We start from the raw sequence: 24040 nt of genomic DNA on the forward strand, positions 1-24040 counted from the left end.
CCACAACAGGAGTAGTGAATAACAAGGGTGGCTGAGGATACTGTCTCACACAGCTGTATTATTGGCATTCTTTAATGAATTAAATTAACACACAGAGGCATAGATAGATAGATGAGATAGATAGACAGACAGACAGACAGACAGACAGACAGACAGACAGACAGATAGATAGAGCGCTGACAGTCAACCAATACATTCTCATTCAACAAACTTGGTAATGGGGCCTGTCTGTTTGGTCTCCTGTGCCTACCAACCTCTACACATTTTACTATATCACCCTGTAACATAAAACAAAGATTGATGAACAATTCACAGCAAAGATGAGCAGTAGCTATTTCCTGGTGATCAGTTCAGGGTGATTTTTATTCCTTTCTTTTATTCATCAATATTTGTATTTTTATGTTATCTTTACTCAGGAAGGTAACATCTTTGAATGATTTAAAATTGCATTCTGCCCAATCATTGCATTAGTGATGATGCCAAGAAAACCAATACTAAAATTTACCTTCACACTGGAAATCCTTACTTGAACTTCAATTAAAATCAATCTGCACTTAATATTTTTCTACACAAACTTCTCACAGAATTAAATGACAGTAAGCTGTATGAAAAATTTCCATTTAGAAAAAGCTAGTTTTAATCCTAGAGTTCCATTTAAAATTAGTAAGACAAAACGTTACAAACATGACTAAGTCTTGAAGTAGTGTTTTTTTGGGGGGGTGGGGCAGAGCTGGAGGGTGCTTTCTGAGACAGGGTTTCTTTGTGTAGCCCTGGCTGTCCTGGAACTCGCTCTGTAGACCTGGCTGGCCTCAAACTCAGAGATCCACCTGCCTCTGCTCCCTACACCAACCCAGTGCTGGGAATAAAGGTGTGCACCACCACTGCTAGGCTTAGAGTATTCCTATAGCCACTTACCTATGATGTCTTCGTATCTCTGCACACCCTACTGCCATCCCAAATATAACAACACTTGCTGGTATAACTTTCCCATACTGTCCACAATTCCCATTTTCTCCTTTGGTCTGAAAATATAATAAAGGTCATTCAATTACATGTGCAAAATAAGTGTGTGTATGTCTATACATACAGACCAAGGAATCTTTCCTTTAAAGAGGGTTTTCACTGTTTTTTGTGTGTATATATAAATATATATGTACCTTAATGTTTAGAATACAAGTATAAAGAGGAAGACAGAGGTATAAAGCTATATCACTTCAGGATATAATTTAATTTAAAAAAATAAGCTGGTGGTGGTGGCACATATCTTTAATCCCAGCACTTGGGAGGTAGAAGCAAGCAGATCTTTGCAAGTTTGAGGCCAGCCAGGTCTAAAGGTAAGAGTTTCAGGACATCCAGGGATACACAAAGAAACTCTGTCTTGAAAACAAACAAACAAACAAAAAAAAAAAAAAAAAAAAAAAAAAAAAAAAGGAAGGATTGGAGAGAGCCACCTTGCCAGAACAGTTATAATTTTTGATATGCAAATAACATTTAATGTGGACAAGAACCTTCCCTTCCAAAAACTGTATCTCTGCCTTCTATATTACACATATCTGACTGCGCCTCTAACTCTTCTCTAGTCTTTATAGAGTTACACACTTTTATTCATTCACTCACTCTAGAAAACTCAAAGACACTCAGAAAGAGTCTTTCCCTTCTCTGAATTACTTTAGCTTTCACTTGGCACAATTCACTTCTAGAGTCTAAAGATATAGAAAAATTTCCTGACCATTCCTTACATTCCTCTCTACATCTGTAGGTATCTTAAGGATAGGACTGACCTGGGTATCTTCCACAATACCTAGACCCAATTGGACTTACAGACAAAAAACTCTCAATACTCACAACTGTATGCACTTAGAATATAAAAAGTACCTCAAATTATCTAATCCTACAACTTAGTCTAGAAATTTGCTTAGGAGAAAAATGAACAAGTAAGAATCTGAACTGAAATATCTATTTTGCTTGACTCAAAAGCAGTCTGTGAACAAAATACAAATTAAAGTAACCTTAGCTTCATGCCATTCCAAATCTTATGTGGAAGACCTAACTAATCCTACATTTGGAGACAGAGCCCTTCAGAGGCAATTAAGGTTAGATGAAGTCACCAACATGAGGTCCTAATTCAACAGGACTAGTATCCTACTGAAAAAGCAAACACTAGCAGCAAGTCACACACAGAGGAAAGGTCACACGAGGACACAAAACCCAGGCAGACAGCTGCAGCCAGGAGAAACCCTACTTAAGACAGGTTGTTTGGTTTGGTTTTTTAGAAAATGAGTATGCACCTACATTAACAATCTAATAAACTTCTTCACTAACAAAGACTACTGAAAAGTGTAAGTACCATGTACACATTATTAAAAATGGAAGAAAAAGCTGGGCAGTAGTGATGCATGCCTTTAATGCCAGCAACTGGGGTGGGGGGTGAAGGGCAGGCAGAGCTCTGTGAGTTCAAGGCCAGCCTGATCTACAGAGTGAGTTCCAGGACAACTAAGGATATAAAGAGAAACCCTGTCTTGAAACAAACAAACAAACAAGCAACAACAACAAAAAACCTGGAAGAAGACTTAAAAACCAGAGTTCAAATAACAAATAGAGCACCAAAAAATTCTCTACATGGAGACTACATTTAACTAAGCTAAAGATAGACAGCACAAGCACAATTACAAAACAAGTATTACAGAAAGACGTAGGATTGGTGATTCTTTAAAAGGATGGGCCAGATGATTGTAAATCCCTTCTAGTTCTAATGTTCCACTGATCTCCTGACACAGTGAGATGCAGATGAAAATATAAGGCCTCTAAAACTGTACTTACAACATTTGAAGGACACAAAGCAGAATACTCTGTCAACTGGCACTTTCATTTTAATCAAGGATAGTAATGCAAACGTGATGTCTGCTGACATGAATATTTCACACTTTAAATAGTTATTTAACACTGATGACTTACAGGAAGTCTATCTACTTTTATGGACAGGAAAGCATGAGTGTTTCTGTGATGTGTTAAAGAAAGGTTTTTGTTAAATTCCTCACTCTCAGTTTTTCTTGAGTTCTTTAGGTATTTTTTAAAAAGCATGCTATTATAAAATCATGCACCTTATTAAATTGGCTGACAACTGTACCATCACAAAAAAAGGACATGAATACTTTTGTTAACACAAGAAGCTGGAAATGTATCTTCACGTTTTGGGTGAGTTATAAACACACCTTTCAGGAATGTGTTTCGGGAATTTCTATATCAAGTGACTTCATATGTAGGAGCTTAATCCCAATTTCCATCTTGTTTGCGGCCACTACATCACAGGCAAGTTCATACATGGTCTTGGATAATTCACAGGCGTATACTGAGTGTGCACCAGCTTTTTTAGCAAACATGCTGCAAAAGAAGAAAAATCCACTGTATCTCTTTCCAATTTTAGTAACATTATGATTCTTCAAACATGGGATCTTTCCATTCTTCAATATAACCATTACTTGTTCTGCATTTAAAAGATGAGAGCTAGCAAGACAGCTCAATGGGTAAAAGCATGTGACATTCAAGTCTGACAACACAAATTTAATTCCTGAAACCCACAGTGGAAGGAGAAAACTGACTCCTCAGAGCTAACTTCTAGCTTCCACATGCATACTGTGGAGCATAGGCATGTGTACAAACAGAATACCACACACACACACACACACACAAACACACACACACACACACACACACTAATCTAATTAAGCCAGATGGCAATAGAGCTCACCTTTTTTTTTTTTAATGATTTGTTTGTTATTATGTATACAGTGTTCTGCCTGCACATATTCCAATAGGCATCAGATCTCATTATAGGTGGTTGTGAATCACCATGTGGTTGCTGACAATTGAACTCAGGACCTCTGCAAAAACAGCCAGTACTCTAAACAGCTGAGCCATCTCTCTAGCCCTAGATGGAGCACATCTTTAATCCCAGAAGGCAGAGGCAGGTGACTTCAAGGCCAGCCTGGTCTACAGAACAAGTTCCAAAACAGCCAAAGCTCTACACACACACACACACACACACACACACACACACACACACACACACACACAGAGCAAATTCCTGGCCAGCCAAAGATACATACACTATCTCAAAAAAGATTTAAAAAAATTAAGATTAAAAAAATAATAAATGAAGCTTGGTACAGTGGTGCATAGCTTTAATTTCAGCACTCAGAAGGCAGAGGCAGGAAGATTTGTGCGAGTGCAAGGCCAGCCTGGTCTACAGAGTGAGTTCAAGGACAGCCAGGGTTATAGAAAGAAAATATGTCTCAAAAAGAAAAAACAAAACAAAAAATACAAATCAACAACAACAAAAAAACCAATAATAATAATAAAGAAAAATACACTAGTATAGTTGTATGCTTGTTTAATATAAATAATGTCCACACATTTTGTTTTGTTTGTTTTTGAGACAGGGTCTTTCTACATAGCATTGTCTGACCTGCAACTCACTATGTAGATCAGGCTGATCTCAAAGTCACAGAGATCCACCTGCCTCTGCCTCCTGAGTGCTGGGATTAAAGGAGTGTGACATTATGTCTGGCTCAGCATCCACGATTATGACACAACTAGCAAGAAGATTGCTTAATAAGCTTTCTAGATTCCACTAGAATATTAATATAAAAAATACTCTAAAATTCATTATACAAAATTTAAGTAACCCATGGTTTTCTTAGTTTTCTTGAACTTTTTTTGATAAGTAAAATCATAGTAAAAAGTACAATACTAATAACTGCATCAAACAAGGTGGTGGTAATATATGCCTTTAATCCCAGCCCTCAAGAGGCAGAGGAAGGCAGATCTCTGTGAGTTTGAGGTCATCCTGGACTAAAACTTGAGTTCCAGGATGGCCAGGTATGTTATACAGAGAAACTCTGTTTCAGAGAGAGAGAGAGAGAGAGAGAGAGAGAGAGAGAGAGAGAGAGAGAGAGAGAGAGAGAGAGAGAGAGAATAGTTCATGAGTAACTCTAACAATAGTAGGAAAAACTGCTGTTTTGATATGCAATGTTACAACTTTGGTATCTACAAAACTGTTTATTCAATAATTACAAACCTCAGTATTCCAGTTCCTGTGCCAATATCCAAAACACTCTTGGACCCTGAGGACACTGCCTTCTGGATTGCTGCATTATAAATCCTATTCCTTTTGGTGTCGTTAAGCATGATGAAGTGCCAGCATTCCACCAGCCAGTTTGCAACAAGGTAAAAGTTCTCCTTCGCATCACTGAAGTCAGGGTTTAGCTTCACTGCTTTATGAAAATACCCAGCTGCCTCATCTCGAAAGCCCATTCTAGAGGGGGAAATGACAATACATTCAACTCTATGTGATCAATTACAGTGCCTCTGTTCAGGCACTAACCCAGCCTGAGAACCCTTCATTACTACCCCAGATCTCAGAGCAATCTATCTCCTTGGCAAACTTTCTCTTTCTAGAGTATGGTACTCTCCTAACTTCTTTTCCAAATCCCTACCTATGCATCTCAGAGGTCCTGGGGGTGGGAGCGGAGGGTGTCATAACTTATACTAAGTTGAATATGAGCAGACAAAAAAAATAAAGAACTAAGGGGAAATACTGTCAAGTCATCTCAATGTTGCTTCTCAAACTGTGAAGAACTCCCTGTCACTATTGAAAATAGTTAATCACTGGCTGACGGCACCGCCCCAAACTAATATGTGCTTCACATACCATCAGACTTCAGCAGCATCCAAACTGGTCTATACATACTTAGTTTACCCATGAGTTCCTTGACCAGAGACATGGATTTCTACTAATATCAAATTCTATACATGGCTGTCATGAATCAGTAATTTCTGGACCACACATTCAACAGAGTAGAATAAACAGAATTCTCACTTGTTCCTTTACAAGCACCTTTAGTCACCATCCATTCTAAAGAAACTTAATCCTGGCTATTTATTCTAGGCATGACTAAAGCAAATGGGGCCAACTAACAAAGGGGCCATGCTATGTTAAATTGTAGGCACTCATGTTTTAGTTTAAAATAGAAATATTTAAGGTCAATACATGTTCCTGCTTTGTTACCCTGAATGTAACAAAGGTGTGCTCTGCAACTGACAGCACACATCACAGTAGAAAACACATGGTATTAACGTGAACACGCCTTGCCATGCTGGAGCAAAATGTAAAACAAGAAAGACTATTGCTCACTTAACAAAGTTTACTTTGTCAGAACTGCAGAGATTGTATACACTCCCTTCTCCAGAGCACTGACCCTACATAGCCCTGAGTCAAGACAGGAGACCTTGGAAATAGGAGACAAAACTTGATTATTGTGCAAGTTTAAATGTAACTGGCCCTTATAGGCTCACAGGGAGTGGCACTATTAGGTGTGTCTTTGTTAGGAGGAAAGGAATCATTGTGGAGGCGGGCTTAAGGTCTCTTATATGCTTAGGCCCCGCCCAGTGTCTCAGTTCACTTCCTCCTGACTGCTGATCAACAGTGTGGAACTTCGTAAGAGTACTAGAAGGAATGCGAAAAATGACAATTCATTTATTAAATTCTTAAATTAAAAATTGCAGCTTGCCAGTCTGACAGAACCATGCTCTGCCTCCATTACTTCAAATTCAAAAGCAATGCTTTTATTGTAATTCTGTAATTTCTCAGGAATGTGTATGGCTTAAACTGGTGTGCATAGAGTTCACATGGCAGACCTGACTGGTTCCCTTTGAGAAGTCTACTTACAAGGCTGACCTCTGACTATTACGTGGGGTTTTGATGTTTTAACTGGTAAGTGATTTAATGTTTCTCAATGATTATATAAGCAATGTGACTTATGCTGCATATGGCTTTTAGTCTGGGAGTCTAGAGTTTGCGGATGCAACACAGGGAGCTGGTAGCTAAGTATACAACCACCAATACAAATCCTGTGTACTAGAACACCCCAGACTGCAAACACATGACTTACTGCTGAGGCATAAAATATATTCTGTGACTTCAGAAAGGACCTGAATGCATATTTTATACTTGCTTTAGACTGATTCTCTTCATAATCTTTAGTAATAGTGACATCATTACAAACCTGAAGAGATGCTCTCCCATACTATTGCAGATCACTTCATCATCAGGAAATAGTTCCAAGGCCTGCTCATAGCAGCCAAGTAAGTCTTCTATTCGACTTAGTGCATCAAGCTCTTCAGCCCACTTGAAAAGTGTATACTGAAAAGTTTCCTTTACAAACATGAAAAAAATATAAATTAGTAAACTAGAGTGAAGAATACACAACTCTAGCTGAAGATTCCAACAAATGAAACTATAACTGGAGTGGGCTGGGCATTGATGACATACACCTTTAACCCTAGCACTCGGGAGGCAGAGGCAGGGGAATCTTGTGAGTTTAAGACCAGCCTGGTCTACTGACCTAGTTCCAGGACAGCCTCCAAAGCCAAAGCCACAGAGAGACCCTGTCTAAAAAAATAAAAAACAAAAACAAAACAACAAAAACTACAATGAAAGATGACCTGAAACTGATAACTTTTAAGTATTGTTTGCCAAATGTGGTAGTTTGAATAATAATGTTCCCCCATAAACTCAAATATTTGAATGCTTAGTCATCAAGCAGTAGCACTTGTTTGAGAAGGATTAGGAAGTATGGCCTTGTTGTTGTTGGAGGAAGTATATCTCTGTGGGTGGGCTTTGAGGTTTCAAAAGCCCAAGCAAAATTCAGTGTTTGTCTCTGTCTATCCTACACCCCCTTCCTGCAGATCAGGATGAGGCTCTCAGCTACTGCTCCAGTGCTTCCCCACCATGATGATAATGGATTAAACCTCTAAAACTGTACGCCAGCCCCCAACTAAATGCTTTCTCTTATAAGAATTGCCTTGGTCATGATGTCTTCACAGCAATAGAACTGTGACTAAGATACCAAATAAGCACATGCAAAAAAAAAAAAAAAAAAAAAAAAAATGTGTGTGTGTGTGTGTGTGTGTGTGTGTGTAGAGTAAGGCAGTATGATCTTTCTGTAAACATCTGTTCTTAGCCTCTGCTTTTTGCAGGTAGCTGTGATTCAGGAGTGTTCTCGACCCTCTCATTCATTCCCTAGTGCAGGATCACCTATGTGTGTTAGTGATGCAACATATACATGTCTACTTTGTTCGTTTTTCGTTTTTTTGTTTGTTTGTTTGTTTGTGTGTTTTGAGACAGGGGAATCTATGTGTAACTTTGGAGTCTGTCCTGGAACTCACTCTGTAGACCAGGCTGGCCTTGAACTCAGAAATTCACCAGCCTCTGTCTCCCAGGTCCTGGGATCAAAGGCATGCACCACCACTGCCTGCATGTATGTACCTACTTAAGACCTTGCTTTCTGGTTATCTCTACCAGTCAGGCACCGAGTCTCTAGTCATCTCATCAATCAATGTGCAAGAAACCAGAACTAAAACTCAAAGATGAACATGAATTTTGCTCCTATCCTCACAGAATCTTGTTGGCAGAAATTGAAAATCTTTAAAAAGTTCAAAATGTTCTCAACTGCCCAGCCACATTCCTGTCACAGGATATAAAGGTACCATTCGATCTCAAACCACAAACTCACTATTTGCTATAAATTTCCTCCAAGATGAAAACAGTCCATCCTGCGAGAAAGCTCTTTAAAACAGAAGGTAAACTGCTCAAGATAGCTTCAGGAAATCCCTGAAACTAACCAGATCCACTATGTCCCTCCCTCCTGAGAATAAACAATAATGTCTATTGTTTATTCATGAGAGTCACTCAGACATGCCAAGCTTCAAACAAGACCCTTGAGATCAGACAAGCTGCCTGGAACAAACAGATACCAGCCAGGCTGCCTGGAAGTGAACAGAGTCTCTTGAAAAGACACTCTCCAATCTTTTGGGTTGCCACAGGCCTTGCAGACTGTTCCAGATTCCAGCTCTGTGAGCTATTATCCATGGTGAGGTGGGTTTTGATGACACACCTGTCTTTAAGTTACTTCTGTCCTTATAAGTAACCCCAATAAAACTCAATGGTTCACTAAATTGGACTTCGATGGTATCCAGTATTGGTCTGTCATGGGATCCCTCTCTGGACTGAGGAGACATGTATTGTGAAAGTTTTGTCATAAACCATCCTAACTCCATTATCTTTAAATCTGACGCTTCCTGATGATCTCTATTGCTATAGCCTAACCTGGAGTGCAGCAATTGCCTTCGAATTGACAACTGAGCACCACGCGAGTCTCATCCTCCTGCAGCTGATTTCCATGACACTGCAATATGGAAAGAAGGCAGGCTCAGACATCCCAGCTTTCAAGACAACAAACTTTACACATAAGAGTTAATATCAGAAGCCAAATTACAACAGTTTACTAGAAAGACAAGGATAATGAAGGAGATCCTATTATATGACAAATATTCTAGATATCTAAATAGTGTATGACTGGATCAAGAGTTGTTCTGTAGGTTAATAGATTATTCAGTGGTTGAGCACTCTTTCCTACAATGCTTAAGGCTGTGTGGTTTGGTCCCTGGTAACAACAAAAATAAATAAAACCGCTAAGACAGGTGTTGGTGGCATACACCTTCAATCTCAGCCTTCAGGAGGCAGAGGCAGGTGGATTTCTGTGAGTTCAAAGCCAGCCTGGTCTACAGAGTGAGTTCCAGGACAGCCAGGGCTACACAGAGAAACCCTGCCTCATGTGGGGGTGGGGGAGAGATAGGAAGCCAGTTACTAAGTACTATTGAATGAATGCTAGTAATTACCAGCCTGTTTGCTTTTAAAAAAAACAAAAAACAAACAAACAAACAAAAAAAAAGGATAGGGTTGTATCTCAAACCCTATCTCATTATGTAGCTAAGCATAACCTGGAACCTGGCACCTTATGGTTCTCCTGCCTGTACCTCCCAAGTTCTGGGATTACAGCTATGGGCTGCTACACTAGGCTTAGACCTAATACATGTTAGACACAATTCTACTGATGGAACTATGTTTCCAGCCATATACTCAAACTTTACATACTTTTTCTGTACTGGGAATGGAACTCAGAGCATCACACTCAGGGCAAGCTGTTGGACAGAACTATCCTCCAAGCCAAACAACTGCCATCTTGAAGGACAGTTTAGCTGTGCCCACTTGCAAAGATAATACCAGACAGACTTGTTGACTGTTTAAATCTGTCCCAGAAAGGGAGGCTGGGTCATGAGACCCTCATCTGAGTAACCTGCAATTCATACCACCTGTTACATGCAACATTGCCCTAACTTCATGAACTCAAGTAGAGTCTAGAGCTGTGGTTCTCAACCTTCCTAATGTTGCAACCCATTAACACAGCTCCTCACATTGGGGTTACCCCCAACCGCATAATTACTTTTGTTGCTACTTTATAACTTTTGTGATTTTGCTATTGTTATGAATCATAATATAAATATCTGGTATGTAGCTATCTGATATGTAACCCCTGTGAAATGGTCATTCAACCCCCAAAAGGGCCACAACCCACAGGTTGAGAACCCCTGGTGTAGCGTTTAAGCCAGGGAAGACAGTAGAAGATGGCAGGGAGAGAGTCTAGCCATGCAGTTTTGAGAAAGCTACCATTCCTGCTGAGTAAAGGCTTTCCAGTGCAGCCTTTTGTGGGGGGAGCTCCCACACTCCAGTCACTAGCCCCTCATCTATGTTCTGCTCTATAGGTAAGCCCAATGAACGCACTGATTCTCCAGAGACCTTAGTTTGTTTTTGGACCTTATGTCTTCCCCTGGATAAGCATTTTACCAACACAAGCACTCTATCAAGGACCTACACTCACAGCCAAATTTCATGTGTACTTTCCACACCCACTATTTATCTTCTCCATTCACAGAAGCAGCAGCTAGAACTGAGCAAAGAGGAATTGTGTTCATTCTACCTCTGTCTATTCAGAGGAGCCAATGACCCAGGATGCCATCATACTGAGTTAAACCAACAGCTCCTGAGATTTCTGTGAATTACATAAGCCTAACTGAAATCTAGTGGGCAGACCATGCTGCTAACAATGAAGGAAGACATAGGGCTGTCTCATGCAAAATGTCAACAGTGTCAGGTTGACAAATTCTGGCCTAAACAAAGCAAGATCGTCCGCAGCTTTTAAACTGAAAATACATGAGTTCAACGTGGTAACTGTTGCACATAAGAAAAGGAAGGCCTCACCTTCACATCTTCTTTGAGCTCAGGTGCCAGGCTGAGCACTAGGAGGTAATGGGCATAAGCAGTGCCAAAATCCTGGGCGATCAGACAGTGCTCAGCGCTCTGCAAGGACCGCGCCACCAGCCGATCCCTACCGGCCGCCTCTGCGCCACCCGCGGTGCCCAGGCAGGATCTGGACCTCGAGTTCGACGTCGCTGTCTAGGCTCGGAAGACCTCCGGGAAGACGCCCTCCTCAGGGAAAAGAGCCTCTCTTCCCTGGGAGCCAAAGCAGCAACAGAAGGCTCTGAAAGGAAGTGCGCTCCGCCCCTACACAGAGCAAAGCCCCGCCTTCTCAGCCGCGGGGCAGAACTGCGCGTGCAACTAGAAACAATGCTCAGTGAGGACACAAGACCGACGCGCTCTCTTGGAGAAAGCCCCACCTCCGCCGCACCCCCCAGTGTCTGCCAGTACCTAGGCAGAGAGCACTTTGTTTTCGGTGTGGGGTTCATCTCCGGCTCCCCGCTGCGCGTGCCAGACCCTGCTTGGGTCAGCTGTGTGCAATGCTCAGGCTCTCTGGAGTTCAGCGCGCCAGTCTCACTATGGCAAAACGAAATCAAAGCTCCTTAAATTTGGTCATGGTGTATGTACTCTTTTAGCGTTAAATAGTCTCACAAAACCCATGATGCAGGACTTGGGATAACACTTGTTAGAGAAGGAAAAGGCAATCTCTGAGAATTACTTTAAGGTTGCACAAGTCCATGGGATGGGTATGGCCGAATCAGAATTTCCTGATGACCTGTTACATTAATTCAGAAGACAGGTCACATGTGGCCGCTAAGATATAAATCCTAAAGTTTTGAATGTTGTATAAGAATTATAGCATTAGCTATTTTTGTCCCCAGTTCCAAGAGATACCTAGTGTGTAAAGGGGCTAACAAGGAATGGACGTAAGAGCATTATGGGCATCGAACTAAAATTCTCCAGTGCTCCTAAAGTCAACTTTTGTGTACCTTTTTTGCTTTCTCTTGGGTTATTCTCTGGCCCAATCTTGTAAGCAGCTACCTATGTACATCTTAAGAAAGTTCTTCAAGACAGGAACTATTCTCAATTATCCTAGAATGTACAAAATAATAAGTTTAGTGTTGTACTTTCACACTTGATGGAAAGTATAGGGGGCACATCAGACTCTGAGGAGGGCAAAAGGCAAGAGTCTACCCAGTTACCACCAGTTTCAAGAGTATATTTGATTTAAAAATCTCCTTTAAAGGTCTATTCATCTTCTCTACTTTTTCTGAGCTCTCAGATACATACATACAATGAAGTTTCCAACTTATGTTAAAAGCCTTAGAGAGCAATTGAGATAAATTGGCTATGAAGGCTGGGCCATTGTCACACCCCAGAGATATTGGAAGACCAAATCTGAGAATAATTTCAGTTATCAAGTTCTTAGCTACCACGTGGTCTGTTTCTGTTCAGGATGGAAAGGCCTCTACCCCAACCAGTGAAGGTATCAACAAAGACCAGCAGATATTTGTGTTGATACAGTCCTGGCTTGACTTTAGTGAAGTCCATTTCCTAAAATTCACCAGGTAATGTACCTTGACTCCCTTGTCCTGGGGAAAGCATGTCCTTTTTTGCATTTTCCTGGTTACAGGTCAGGCAGCGAGCTAAAATGCTCTGAAGTTTTTCTCAGGGTCAAGGTAGCCAGACATGAGGGGAGATGAATTCTGAGATCTTTCTTGGTGACAAATGCAAGGCAGTTAGCCACCTTTGGCCCAGTACCTTTGGCATACAGAATCTTCCACCAGGCAAGGTCCACCATCCATGTCGCTCCCCCAAGCTCCCAAGTCAGAATATAACTGATCTCTGCTGGATTGTACTCAGGAACATCTTCTCTGAGGCAGAGTGCCAGGACAGTCTAGGGTTTGAGATCCCTGAGAGAAGCCTCTTTGACAAATTGATCTGCATGGCTGTTACCTTGAGTTTGAGGACTTTTGTCTTTTTTGGTGTCCTAGCAAGTGAATAATGGCCAGTTCCGTTGATAGCAAGAAGACCTGTAGCACCTGGACAATCTCAAATTTACTTTTATTACTCTTTCCCAATGAGGTGTGTAAGCCCCTCTGTTTATATGTCTGTCCATGAACATGAGCCATGGCAAAAGCATATCAGCTGTCTGTGTAGATGTTCACCTATTTTCTTCAGGCCATCTTAAAGCCTGTGTCAGAGCAATTATTTTTACACTCTAGGACGACGTGCCCCTGGTCAAGGCTGATGCCCAAATGAACTTCTTTCTGGTCTATGATCACTGCTGTCCCTGAATTTCTGGCTCCTTCTTGAATGAAGCTGCTGCCATTCATATAGTGATCTGCATCTCTGGTAGTGAAAGAACTATCTGTCAGGTCAGGCTGCATAGTTTGGATGACATCCAGCATCACCAGGCAGTCATGAATGTGTTCCTCGGATCATTATCCAGCAGCAGGTGGCAGGATTAATGACCAAGGATTTATCAAAAGTCAATCTGGGCCTTCTGGTGCCCTGCTCCAAGCCTTCTGAGGCCTAGGGACTGCACACAGGGAAACCGGACCCAGTGGACCAGGCCATCTGGAGTCTGCCTACATGTTGGTGCTAGTCCTGCCTCCACCCATGGGAAGAGGTGAGCCATCGGTGTATTGGACCTGCTTACACCCACTGGAAGAGAATCTTGGACCCGTATCCACCAGGAGAATGAGAGACACCACTGACACCCACTGTAAGAAAGAATGGGAAGAGGACAGTATAAGACCACATTCAATAACAGAAAGATAAATATGACACCACCAGAGTCTAGGGATTCTACACCAGCAAGACCTGAACATCCCAACACAGATAAAGCAGAAGAGAATGACCCTAAAAACAAATTTATGATGATGATAGAGACCCTATAAGAGGAAATGAGAAAATTTCTTAAAGAAATGGAAGGAAAAAAGCAAAAAATTCAAGAAATGGAGGGAAAGACAAACGAAAAATTGCAAGAAATAAACAAATCTCTTAAAGCAAGCAAGAAAAGCCAACAAAAAAAAAAACAACCACACAAGTAAAGGAAACAATTCAAACAGTGCAAAACTTGAAAGCTGAAATTAAAAAAAGGAAAAAAAAGTCTGGGGGAATGTTGAAAATAGAAAACCTGGGTAAACAATCAAGGACTACAGAAGCAAACATAACCAACAGAATACAAGAGATATAAGAGAGAATCCCAGGTGTTGAAGATGCACTAGGAAAAATAGATTCATTGAACAAAGAAAATCTTAAGTCCAACAAATCCTTAACACAAAATAACCAGGAAGTATGGGACACTGTGAAAAGGCCAAACCTAAGAATAATAGGTATAGAAGAAGGTGAAGAAATCTAACTCAAAGGTGCAGAAAACATAATCAACAAAATTATGGAAGCAAACTTTCTCAACCAAAAGAAGACATGCCAATAAAAGTACAAGAAGCTTATAGAACACCAAATAGAGTGGACCACAAAAGAAAGTCCTCTTGCCACATAACAATCAAAACATCAAATATACGGAATAAAAAAAAGGTTACTAAGAGCAGCAAAGGAAAAGGCCAGGTAATATATAACGACAAACCTATCAATATTACACCTGATTTCACCATTGAAACTCTGAAGGCCAGAATGTCCCAGATAGATATTCTACCAACACTAAGAGACCATGGATGCCAGCCCAGACAACTATAAACAGCAAAGCTTTTAATCACTATAGATGGAGAAATCAAGATATTCCATAACAAAATCAGATTTAAACAGTACATATCAACTAATCCAGCCCTACAGAAAGTTTTGGAAGGAAAACTCCAACCCAAGGAAGTTAACTATACCCACAAAAACATAGGCAATAGATAATCCCACTTTACCAACAGCCAAAAGAAAAACTGGGGTGGGGGTGACCACACAAAATAACAACAACATCAACAAATCCAAAACAAACAAGAATTAACAATCAATGGTTCTTACTTTCCCTCAACATTAATGGTCTTAACTCACCTATAAGAAGACACAAGCTAACAGAATGGATATGAAGACAGAATCCATCCTTCTGCTACATACAGGAAACACACCTCAACTTCAGAGACAGATGTTACCTCAGAGTTAATGGTTGGGAAAAGATTTTCCAACCAAATGGACCCAAGAAACAAGCTGGTGTAGCAATTCCAATATCTAACAAATTAGACTTGAAACTGAAGTTAATAGAAAGAGATGAAGAAGGTCATTTCTTACTCATCACAGGAAAAATCCATCAAGATGGAACTATCAATTCTGAGCATCCATGCCCTGAATACAAAGCCACCCACCCACATTCATTAAAGAAGTGCTACTAAAATCCAAATCACCGATGAAACTTCACACAATTATAGTGGGAGATTTCAACATCCCTCTCTCACCACTAGACAGGCCACCAGACAAAAGCTTAACGAAGAAACAAAGGAACTAACAGATGTTACAACCCAATTGGGTTTAACAGACATCTATAGAACATTCCATCCAAACACAAAAGAATATCCCATCTTCTCCATGCCACATGGAACCTTCTTGGCAAGATGACAAACCACAATAGATACAAAAAAATTGGAATAACTCCCTGGATCTTATCAAACCACCATGCTTTAAAGTTAGAATTCATCAGCAATAAAAACTGCAGAAACCCTACAAACCCATGGAAATTGAACATTGGGTAATTGCACCATTCCTGGATCAAGGAGAACATAAATACATTAAAGACTTCCTAGAATTCAATGAGAATGAAGACACAACATACCTAAACATATGGGACACTTTCAAAGCAGTACTAAGAGGAAAGTTCATAGCACTAAGTGTTCACATGAAAAAAACAAAAAAACTGGAGAATAGTCACATTAGAGAATTAACAGCACAAGTGAAAGCTCTAGAACAAAAAGAGGCAAACTCACTCCAGAGCAGTAGATGCCAAGAAATAATCAAATTGAAGGCTGAAATCAATAAAATAGAAAATAGGAAAGAGAAATCGATGTAACAAAGAGTTGGTTCTGTGAGAAAATCAACAAGATAGACAACCCTTTATCCAAACTCACCAAAAGACACAGAGAGAACTTTCAAATTATCAAGATCAGAAATGAAAATGGGGACATGACAATGGACACCGAGGAAATCCAGAGACTCTTCAGATCATACTTTGAAAACTTGTACTCCCCAAAATTTGATAATTTAAAGGAAATGGATAATTTTCTGGATAGATATAACTTACCAAAATTAAATCATGAACATATAAGCAATTTAAATAGATCTATAACCCCTAATGAAATAGGAGCAGACATCAAGTCTCCCAACCAAAAAAAAGCACATGTCTTGAGTGCAGAATCCTACCAGAAGAACAGCTAATATCAATACTCCTCAAACTGTTCCACACAATAGAAGCAGAAGGTTCATTGCCAAATTCTTTTTATGAGGCTATAATTACCTTGTTACCCAAGCCACACAAAGACATAACTAAGAAAGAGAACCTTAGACCAATACCCCTCATGAACATTAATACCCAAGTACCCAATAAAATACTGGCAAATTAAATCCAAGAACATATCAGAGAAATCATCCACCATGATCAAGTAGGCTTCATCCCAGAAATGCAGGGGTGGTTCATATACTTGAGACTGACAGCTTGGAAACCAGCATAGGACTGACCAAGACCCCCTAAGTGTGGGTGTCAGTAAGGAGGACTGGACAGTCTATGGGGCCTCTGGTAGTGGATCAGTATTTATTCCTAGTATACGAATGGACTTTAGGAGCCCACTCCCTAGAGAGGGATACTCTCTCAGCCAAGAAACTCCGAGGAGGGAGGCTAAGCCTTGTCCCAAATGATGTGGCAGACTTGGGTGATCCCCTATGGAAGGCCTCACCCTTCCTATAGAGCAGAAGAGAGATGGGATGGGGATCGGAGGGAGGCATGGGAGAATGGGAGGGAGAGGGAACTGGGATTGATATATAAAATAATATTGTTTCTAATTTACTTTTTTTTTTAAATCCATCTGTCCTTATCTAGAAGAAGAGCTTGGTACTGGGTCAGATGGGCATTAGACACCTGGTTGGTGGTATCTCTTAGCAGAGCTTCCACAGCATGGAGCTGTCACAGTTAGAATCTGTCCCAACATGAGCTTCTCGGATTCTTTTACAAGAACTGCCGGGTCTGTGATGACTCTTAACAAAAGGGACCATCCAAAGGCTACAGGATCCAGTCTCTTTGAGACGTAAGCTGTCAGACTTTTCCAGGGACCCAGGGTCTGAGTCAGGACTCCTTGGGAATGCCCTTTCTTTTATGGATATAAAGAAAAGTGCTTAGACTTATTAGGGAAAGTTAATGTACGGGCCTGTACCAGGGCCTCTTTTAAGTTCTTAAAGGCTGTATATGTTCCATACTCCATTGTCAAAGGGGTGTTGCCCCCACTGTAGCAGAGCACAAGGAGCTGGCAATTTCAGCAAACCCAGGTACCAAAGAAAGTAATATCCAACAACTCCCAGAAATTCCCTAACTTGTTTCTTGGTGATTGGTATTGGGATTTGCAATATGGCTGCTACAGGGGGCTGGGACAATGGTCTTTTCCCTTCTCTCAGCTCATATTCCAAGTAAGTAACCTGGGGTAAGCAAATTTGAGCTTTCTTTTTAGAAACTGAGAAGGCCAGGCAATACCATGGCAGGCCTTTGATAACTCAGTTAAGAAGTAGCCTTCGGTTCCTGCCTCTTGAAATTAAACAAGACAGGTTCTGATGAAGACAGGAAGGACAAGGAACTGCCAATGCCCTTACAGTGGGGATGTGAAAAGAACTGTATATACCAGGACAGGGCCACCTCCCCACCCCACCCCACCCCCACTAGGGACCTCAAGGAGATAACAAATTTGGACAAAACCTGGGATTTGTCTAGACTTGTCCAAAAAAAATGGAAAAGATATAGCCTTAGCACACCCAGGCTAGCACTAACCAATTAGAAACATACTAATATGATTGTCAGTTGTGTAAACCAATCATACATAGAATGATCATGGAATCATCACACTGATTTTAGAACTCCTCTAGTTGTGCATAAAAGAACCTGCAAGCTTTTCTGGGGGAAGGTGGTCAATGCTATCTTTGCCTTTGTGTCGGATGCTCAAATCTAGCATGCTGGCGCTTCCATTCTCACGATAATAAACGCTCTTGCTGATTGCATATGTGGATGTTGGTCTTTTGTGGGTCTTCTCCAGGACCCCAATAGTAACTCTAAAGCCTAACTGTAGGTCTCTGGTGGTTCTCAAACAGTCCTAATCTTTAGCAGACAATATTAGATCACCTACATATTGAAGTAAGGTTACCTCAAGGCACTTACTATGGAAGAGATTTAAATCCTGGTTGAGTGCTTCATCCAAGATGGTGGGAAAGTTTTTGAACCCTTGGGGCAGTTGCTCCAGGTTAGTTGTCCTCATAATCCCCAGGTCAGGGTCAGCCCATTCAAATGCAAAGATAGGCTGACTCAGTTTTAATAGGGAGATGGAGAAGAATGCCTCTTCTAAGCCCAAATACAGTGTAAAATTTATGTTCTGGTGGTAATAAACTGAGCAAAGAATAAGAATTTGGAACAGTTGGGTAAATGGATTCTACCTTCTTGCTCACTTCCCCCAAGTTTTGCACCAGTCTACAATCTTGACTTCCAGGCTTTTGGACAGGCAACAAGGGAGTATTCCAGGCTGATTGACAAGGGATGTATATATATACCTGTTTCAAGGAGGCACCTGATGTGAATCTTAATCCCTTCCTTGGCTTCTGAACTGATGGGTACTACTTGGCTGGAATGGGCTTTGCCCAGATGTTAGGTGCACTATGATGGATGGCACATATTTTACCAGGCCAGAGGATTTTGTCCTCTGCCAAAAACTGTAGAATTTCCTGGACCAACAACTTTTTCGATTTCCCGTCCAGGGAATAAGTTGGATTTTGGAGGAGCAGATATTGCTCAATTATTGGGCAGGTTATTCTTAAAGCCTTAGCAGGGTCTCCCAGTTGCAACCTAGGAGAGTCTTTTGAGAATGATATCATTGCTGGGAGCTTGTTCAAGGGGTCCTGGCCAAGTAAGGGGTAGAGGCATTCAGGAATAACAATAAAAGAATGAGTCACAGTTCCTTGTCCTAGTTTAGCAGTCCAGTCAGTAGTCCATGCTTATTCTTTGACATCCCCTCTTGTCCCCTGTACTTTATTATTTGCTTGATAATGGTCCCAGGGGCCCCTATGTCCACTAGAAATTTTACAGGTTGGTCCCCTAGTGAAGATTATCATAGGCTCTTGGAGGCCTAATTCAAAGGAGCCCCAGCCTTGCTAATCCTCTATAGCTAGGATTGGCTTGGGTTTGGGGGGTGCTTACCTGTTTCCAGCATAGACATTCATTTTTCCAATGAACCATTTCTTTGCAGGAGGAACATTGGTCCTTTGATAGGAGATGCCCTTCTGTATATGTGTTTCTCTTATTGGTTGATGAATAAAACATTGTTTGGCCAAATCAGGAGGAAGATAGGCAGGACTAGGAGATGAGGAGAATTTTGGAAAAGGTAGGCAGAGAGACACTGAGAGGGACACCATGTAGCCAGCAAAGGACTATCAGGTACAGACCCTTCTGTGGGAAGCCAAGACCACGTGGAAATACTTAGGTTTATAGAAATGGGTTAATAATTAAGACTGAGCTAGCCAATAAGAAGCCCTAGCCATTGGCCAACAGTTTTATATCTAACATAGTGTCGGTGTGTTTATTTGGGGCTGGAAGAACCTACAGCAACAGTCCTTCAGAAAAAGTGTCCTCTTTTTATCATGGGTTGCAGGGGTGCATAGGCAGGGCTTGAAGTGCAGCAACAGTGGCACACTCCATCTACTTTATCAGAAGATCTTTGCTGCCTCTGCTATCAAACACCTTCTGGGCTATCTGTAATAGTTCTGACCTGTTTTTCCTGAAAACCCATACATCTTTTGTATTTTTCTACATACATCAGGGGCCAACAAAGTAACAAAGGCCAGGTTAATCACCTTGAAGGTTGCCAGGTCCTTTGGATCTACAGCAGTGTATAACGAGTAGGTGTCCAGGAGATGCTCCAGGGAAGCCGGAGGCAATTCATCTGGGCCCTGTTCACATCTGTAACCTTAGATAAGTCAGTGGGCTTTCAGGCTGCCTGTTTCATCCCTTCTAGCACAGCCTGGTGTTATTCACTGAATGACCTCCTACCTCTCAGTGTTATAGTCCCATTGGGGTCTCCATCTTGGCAGAGCATGGTCAAATGCCTCTGCTTCTGGTCATCAGCCATTAAAGCTATTCTAGAAAGATCTTCAGCTGCTTTCATGAGAATCTGTTTCCCTTCTTTAGTGGTGAAGAGGTTATGAAGAATCTACTTCATGGGGAGATGACAGAAAAAGAATCAATTAGACAAATTAAGGAATAGGGCTAGTGCTGAAAGGGAGGTTCTGGTTCTTCCAGTTGTAGAGATCTGTGATGGAGAAAGGTACAGATAGCAATTGTCAGGAAATGGCCCTAGGGGAACGAGGACTAAAGGAGGTGCCACCCCAGAACCAAAACTAGAGGAGTTAGGAGTTATATGGGACTCCCTAGGGTGTGGAAGGGGGTAAGTCAGGAGAAGGTAGGGAATTTCTGGGGGTAGGTGGAAGTAGGGAAGGAATAGATGGTGGAGTAGGGGTAGGTGTAGACAGGAGGACAGAGGGAAGTCTTGGTGGTGGAGAATGGGGTGGCAAAGGTAGAGGTTGAGGTGAAGAGGGGAGAAGGAGTAATGATGATTACATAGAGGGAAGAGGGATTCCTCCTACTGTGAGTCCTCCAGAATGGTTTTCAGAGGGGGCTCATTGGCCTCAGCTACAGGACCTGGAGAGATCCATCTGCTAACAACCAGAGCTTGGCCACCTTACCTGTTGTTAACCATATAGGCCGTCATGCAGGAGGGCAAATTAGAAGCTGATTCAGCCCAAGGTAAGATGCATCTACTCTGATCTGGGTGGCTGGGCTTACCAAGGGCGACATTAGTCACAGCCTAGGCTATCTGAGAATTAAAAGTACCCTGGGAGGGCCAGTCAACCCCAAATGTGGGCCATTCAGTTTCATAGAATTTCATAGGTGATGCTTGGTGATAGGGTAATCATACTCCTCCTTATCTATAGAGGGTTAAGTTTATCACAAACCTTTAGAGCACATGTCAGAGGGCTATTACACTGTCCATCAGATTAGTCACCCCAAGTCCAAAATAAACCAATTAACAAAGAAAGTGCAAGAGGCAGAAAGAGCACAGTAAAAATAAAGCTAAAGACAATATGAGATGTACAAAGACAAGACAAACAGGACATAAAACCAGACCAAGGACCTTAGGTCAGTGGCGTCATGTGTTGCTATATGCCTAGACAGGAGAATCTGGGGTCCCATCAAAAACTCTCTATGTCCCAGATAGGGATCCCACAAAACAGAACTAGTCTAACCTATTGGGAAGCCCCTGTAGATGCTTACTATTTATCTCAGCACAAAGGATCACCCATAGTGATGACCAGAAGGGAGCTTCAGAGCCTTGGAATGTCTCAAGGCACATGTCTCCAGAGGCTGCCTCGTAGCCTCTGGAGTTCTAGTGTGAAGGTTCAGGTTTAGAATTTGGGTGGGTGGTCTGAATCTCACTGGGGCCTCCACAAAATTGTTAATACCAATTTGAGCCAAATTTGAAGCAAGCTTAATTTTTTTAAATTGGGGTGAACTCAAGAGCTGGTCAGGACTGACTCCTAAGTTTATTTAAAGAAGGCAGCCCCAAATCCATTTCTTGGGCTACTTTTGAGGAATAAAATCATGAAGAGTTTTACAGAAGAGAGGCAATGGGACAATAAAGAAATACAGAAAACAAAATCATGTGGTCACCATGTGATTAGGGAGGGGTCAGAGATGGTCAGAGATGGTAGGGGTGGTCTCAAAATAAGTAAGGGTCATGGATTGGGGAAGGTCAGATTCCAGGAAACAGAGAACAACTCAGCATTTTTGGTTTTTCAAGACAGGGTTTCTCTGTAGCTTTGGAGCCTGTCCTGGAACTGGCTCTGTAGACCAGGCTGACCTCAGAGATCTGCCTGTCTCTGCCTCCCCAGTTCTGGGATTAAAAATGTGTTCTTAACAATACAGCATAATGGCTCCTGCCTTCAAAATGGAGTCAGGCAGGCTCCTCAAGTGCTTGCTTAATATGCATAAGTCCTTGGATTCAATCCCCAGTAACACTAATACATATACATTATACATGTGTAGTGTTTATGCATTATATATGTTAATATAATACATGTGGTGTTGCACCTAACCTCAGCCTGCAAGGAAGACGCGACTCGGGCAAGATCTTCTTCAAGCAGTTTATTCAGGATTCTTGAACAAGCTTCTTCTTCTGACCCCGGGGAAACACCCCCACAGGCTTAAATCCCCTTTCGCTGACCAACCCTAGTGAGCCACGTGGACCCTGCAGATAGGCTGCTCTTATAGGGAAGCAAGCAAGCTGAACAGGCTTAGCCAAATAAGGACTTGTTTACCACAGACAGCTCTCACTATAGGGAATGTGGAAGGTGGAAGCCAGCGCCACCTTTAAGGCACAGAACTTTGCAGCTCTCTATAATGTGGTACATATAATATATTAATGAATTACTACATATATAATGTACACAAACACTGTAAGGACCAGGAGACACCATTTTTCTTCCTTTTCCTAGTTCAATGTAGTGTTAGTGTGGTGGTTTGAATAGGTATACCCCTCAAAGTACTCATGTGTTTGAATGCTTAGTGATAGGGAGTAGCATTATTGGGAGGTATGGTCATTTGGGGGTAAATTGGCCTTGTTGGTAAAGTATGTCACTGTGGAAGGAGCTTTGAAGTCTTTCTACTCTCAAGCTACACCTAATGAAGTTCATAGTTGCTTTTGCTGCCTGCAGATCAACATGTAGAACTCTCAGCTCCTTTTCCAGCATCATGTCTACCTGCAAGCTGTCATGCTTCCCACCATGAAGATAATGGATTAAACCTCTGAAATAGTCTCAATGACTATTATAAAGGAATTATAATTCCTTTATAAGAGTTGCATGGTCATGCCGTCTCTTCAATAGAAGCCCTTCCTAAGACAGAAGTTTGTACCAGGAACTAGAGTACTGTTGTGATAAGCCTAACCATGTGTTTTTGTTTGGAGGAATTTGGCTTTGGGACTTTGGGACAGGAAAGTAATGGAATGCTTTAAGCACTGCTTTATGGGTCATACTAATAGAAGCATGAAAGGTTGTGGTGCTGGGGGCTATTTTAACTGTGGGGTCTGGCTCAAGAGGTTTCAGAGGAGAAGAATTCTAGTATATTGCCTAGAGATTGTTCTTATGACAATTAGGGGAAGAAAGTGGCTGCTTTTTGACCTAAGAGTCTGCCAAAGGCTAAAGTGAAGCATTTTGGATGAATTCCACTGGCAGAGGAAATCTCAAAAGAGCCTAGTATTGATTCTGTCATGTGGTTATTAGCAGTCACTCTTATACAGATCTATAATGAACATGACCAAGCTGAGAAAGGAAAAATACAAAATGTACAATTTGAGGAGAAAAGGGACCCCAGGAAGTGGAATGGAGCTAAGTCCTGTGTTGTGGAATAATCTTTTGTACACTGTGACGATTTGCCACTTGGATTAGTTTAATAAAAAGCTGAATGGCCAATAGCTAGCCAGGATATTCAGGGCAGAAAGGATGTTGGGAAGAAGGGCAGATATGCAAAGAGTCCCCAGCCTGATGTAGAGGAAGTAGCATGTGTAGTGAGGTAGTCCTTCTGTAGCACTGACCACGCCCATTGGGGGGGTGGAGCGATGGGCGGAGGTGACCTGAGGAAGGAGG

At 41.5% G+C, this 24040-nt stretch overlaps 1 protein-coding gene across 6 annotated transcripts in view; it reads right to left on the minus strand.

Moving 5' to 3' along the window:
* Positions 1-24040, minus strand: part of LOC127237551 (protein arginine N-methyltransferase 9) — a 232371-nt gene that overhangs the window by 155690 nt on the left and 52641 nt on the right. The window contains exons 1-2 of one of the 6 annotated variants that reach the window (XM_051205906.1): positions 11159-11181; positions 7065-7213 (exon numbers count right to left, since the gene is read on the minus strand). The exons of 3 other annotated variants lie outside the window; for them this stretch is intronic. In XM_051205906.1, coding sequence (XP_051061863.1) covers positions 7065-7084 — 20 coding nt within the window. In that variant the 5' untranslated portion in view covers positions 7085-7213; positions 11159-11181. Of the gene's footprint in view, positions 1-7064; positions 7214-11158; positions 11267-24040 lie in introns of those variants that run through there. 2 more of the 6 variants (XM_051205909.1, XM_051205905.1) reach the window with 2 other exon arrangements.

Source organism: Phodopus roborovskii, unplaced genomic scaffold (genome assembly GCF_943737965.1).
Source record: "Phodopus roborovskii unplaced genomic scaffold, PHOROB, whole genome shotgun sequence".
In the NCBI taxonomy this organism is placed as follows: domain Eukaryota; kingdom Metazoa; phylum Chordata; class Mammalia; order Rodentia; family Cricetidae; genus Phodopus; species Phodopus roborovskii.